The sequence below is a fragment of the Arabidopsis lyrata genome (assembly GCF_000004255.2).
Source record: "Arabidopsis lyrata subsp. lyrata unplaced genomic scaffold ARALYscaffold_346, whole genome shotgun sequence".
Classification (NCBI taxonomy): Eukaryota; Viridiplantae; Streptophyta; class Magnoliopsida; order Brassicales; family Brassicaceae; genus Arabidopsis; species Arabidopsis lyrata.
This window is the reverse complement of record NW_003302310.1, coordinates 1-3,836: the sequence shown is the minus strand read 5'-3', so window position 1 is coordinate 3,836 and position 3,836 is coordinate 1. Positions and strand designations below refer to the sequence as shown.

The window sequence follows — 3,836 nt, the reverse complement described above, 5'->3', positions numbered from 1 at the left end:
AAATTAAATTTAAAGCATCAAATTAAACGAACATATAGCACTTAAAAAAAAAAAAAATCTACGTTCAAAACCTCATGTATTTTAGTTTTTGATGGATTTTAGGGCTCTCATGTTGAGATTTGAGATTGGTATATCGTATTGTGCTATTCTTATAATGATGAGATAAATTATAGTAAATTAGTATTTAAATGTAACCTCCACCATGAGAAAATACATTAACTTTTTAAAATTAAATTATGCGAATCACAATAATAGTTAATAGTGTGTTTGAATGCCATTGAATAGAAAAAAAATGTTAATACACAATTTAAGTTACAATTTAGTATTAAAAGGTGGATTAATATATATGATTAAATGTATTATATTTGTGGTTTAATTAGAGATAAATAAAATCAATTTTATTAATATATTCATTATCTTTTTATAAAAAAATTCAATTCTCAAGAGATTAGTAATAATTTAAAATATTTATTCACTTTATTCTTATTAGAATAACATTGCAAAAAATGTAATAATGATGTCATGTGAATTATTTATATTAAAGTGAAGAGATACAACATAAAAAAAACTATAGGGCAATATGCTATATGTAAGAAATAAAATAAAATTAAATATATAACATATCTTATCGCATATACTTAAACTATTTTATCGCCAAATAAATTATTTTATCATCAAATAATTTGGATTTTATTTTATAATTTGATTTGAGGATTATTGTAGTTATTGTTCTCGAAAATCAATTAAACAGATTTGTAAAAGCGGATCATCTGACACGAAAAATTTGTACAGAACCGCTTCATATCACATTTGTAAACAACATTTTCCAGGAATGGCTCTTTTGAGCTCTAATTAATTTCGGACGACAAAAAACAAAAAAAAATTAAAAAGATTTATTGGACTCAAACTAAAAAATAAACTGAAAATGACATGTGTCAAAAGAATAGAGTGCCAAATGTCACATTCTTAGAACTTGTTTTGAAGAAACCTTGTCACATGGATTTTATTTTATAATTTGATTTGAGGACTATTGTAGTTATTGTTCTCGAAAATCAATTAAACAAATTTGTAAAAGCGGATTATCTGGCACAAAAAATTCGTACAGAACTGCTTCATATCACATTTGTAAACAACATTCCCAGGAATGACTCTTTTGAGCCCTAATTAATTTCGGACAAAAAAAAAAAAAAATTAAAGAGATTTATTGGACTCAAACTATAAAATAAATTAATGACATGTGTCAAAAGAATAGAGTGTCAAATATCACATTCTTAGAGCTTGTTTTTAAGAAACTTTGTCATATTATATATATATAGTATGTTACATAGTTCTAGTTCTCCAACACAAAACCATTCACGCATGAGTTTAACCAAAATATGTTTTATTTACTACGTTGATCTCTTATTAATTAAAAAAAAAGCTACTATAACATTTTTTTTTTAATTAAAAAAAAAAACTACTATAACATTCCTCAGACTCAACCCAAGATCCTAAATGCATCTACCTCTTAGATACATCTATGTATAAATATCTCTAGTTATAAACTTATGATAAAAAAAAAATGAATGTTACTAAATCACTTGGAATTCCTCCTCTAGTGTTTACCGAGATCAATGGTAGTGAAACCTTCTTCAGCGGAGAAACGTGGTTGCATTCCAGTATCTCCAATCTTCTGATGCTCGACTTTAGGCAATTTATAACTATCGTCCATGGCCAGTGAGTCTCCTTGCTGCTGATGAACGACAAGTACGGAGAAATGAAAATCTGGCGACGTCAACATATCTCCGATCACACCTAACTCAGGGCACTCACTCCAGTCCGTGAGTCCGTACAAGACCGAAGACTCTAGGTCATGGTCTCGCCCTACTAACACCATGTCATAGGAATCTCCAAGTGAGCTAATCACTTGTGTAGTCTCCACGCCATCTCTCACTATCTCCTCCACGTAATGAACTTTTCCTTTGTTCGCTGCATGGCTCTTGAAATCGCAGATTAGATTGTACTCAGACATGTCACTGTAATCCTCGTCTTGAAGAGCGCTCTTGTGACGGAAATGTATCATCGTAACGTTAAGGTCCGGTTTTTCAGCCATCCTCATGCATAACGCTAGCGCTTCCGCGTCATCCTTGCCTCCGATGAAGAGCATCGCCACGTTATGCCACGTATTGGTCATCAACACGGAGCGACGTCCCTCGGTCTCTCCTCGGTCTATGAATATTGCGACCGAACAAGGTGCCGCTTCCAACACGTTAAGGTTTATGTTCCGGATGGGCCCGTTGACTTGTCCGACCGTCCCGTCAATCGCGTACTGCTTGTGGAACGGAATCACAATTAACGTCGCCTTCTTGTCGAGCGCAAGCGTACATACGTCGTTGTTTATACTCGAGTAAGGCGCGGCTGCGGTAAAGTGTTGCGCCATGAGAGCTCCCTGACATAAAGAAGATAAGTATGAATTATTATCATCTATTTATCAATCTGCAAAAGCAAAAGCAGAACTAATATTGATCTCTTATATGATGAAAAAAACGTTTTCGCTGTTTTACCTGGTACTTTTGCTCGAAACGCTGGAAGGCGTTGACGATGTGAGTGGACTGGGCCGTATTAGGGTCAAGTTTGTTCATCTGATGGTGCGGTGTAAGGACTGCATGAGCTCGGCCTTTAAGCTCGACGAGATGCAAAGTAAAGAATGAGATCGGGTTAAACCGTGTCGGGTAAGTAGCTTCTAGAAGATTCACCATAGAAGGAACGTTTTCAACATTGTAGAGGCCAAGGAGAAGACGTAGCTGAAGATTGTGTTGTCTCGTGTTGAGGATTGTTCGTTTGCTTTTGCTTTTGTAACGTTTTGAAGGGTCGTAGAGGTACACGACGAGAAACCGCGAAATCCCGGTTACCAACAAAATCGTGATGATCACCAGATTAAAGCATTCTGTGTCAACAACCTGTAAAACCAGTTCAAATTTTTTTACCTTAAGTTAAAAGAAGATTTACGTGAATAGGAAGAAACATATATTTCTATAATATTTGCTAATTCTTAACCAAAACCTAACTAAAAAACAAATTAAGCAACGTCTATTTATTTTCACCTGAGCGTCTTTCCACACGATAGTAGTGTAGACTTCAATGATACCTTGGCAACACATCAAGAAGGCCAAACAAAGCGCGTCTCCGATCTGCGTTTGGCAGTAAGCAGACGCAGCCGCTGTTCCAAGGAACTTGCATCCATAAGTGATCAAGAGAATGATCTCAATCATTACCACATGGTGCTCATGGCTCTCTGTGATCTCAAAGAAATTGGTTTGCAACCCACTAATGGCGATGAAACAGGGGAGGAACAAATTCGAAGCAAACATCTCGAGTTTCGCAGCAAGTTCCGTGCCTAAAGGCGGACCATCAGGGAGAGAAACGCCTAACCAAAACGCTCCAAACGCAGCATGGACCCCCATGGCCTCTCCGCTAAGGCTAGCTACAGATAAAAGAAAGAGGACCGGGAAGAACGGTACAACGTCTTTCTTATCCATTGATTTGCTTTTCCTCTGGGTGAGCCATACTATTATAGGTCTAAAGACGAAATATATCACCAGAAGAAGACCTACGATCATGAAAATCGCGTAAAGGCTAGTCATCGTCCGCTCACGCGTGTAGAGATTAAACGCGAGAGCGACGAACCAGCTACAAATTTCGCAGACCATTGAGCAGTGGGTGGCTAACCGACCTAGCTCAGAGTTAAGGATGTTAAGTTCAGCTAATACCGTGGTTGTAACCGGAAATGAAGTCATCGAGCTCAAGGAGATCGCGCTGCTTGTACAGCTATCACGTCGCTGGGAAGTCCCATAGTT

At 36.7% G+C, this 3,836-nt stretch overlaps 1 protein-coding gene across 1 annotated transcript; it reads right to left on the bottom strand.

The window, feature by feature from the left end:
* Positions 1-1,248: 1,248 nt before the first annotated feature.
* LOC9298635 (cation/H(+) symporter 13) lies at positions 1,249-3,832 on the bottom strand (the record flags this gene model as incomplete). The annotated part of the gene is given in 4 exon segments (XM_002862512.2): positions 1,249-2,428; positions 2,544-2,939; positions 3,084-3,811; positions 3,814-3,832. Coding segments are annotated over 4 exon segments (1,977 nt in total), but the record flags the coding sequence as incomplete, so codon positions are not given.
* Positions 3,833-3,836: the final 4 nt, after the last annotated feature.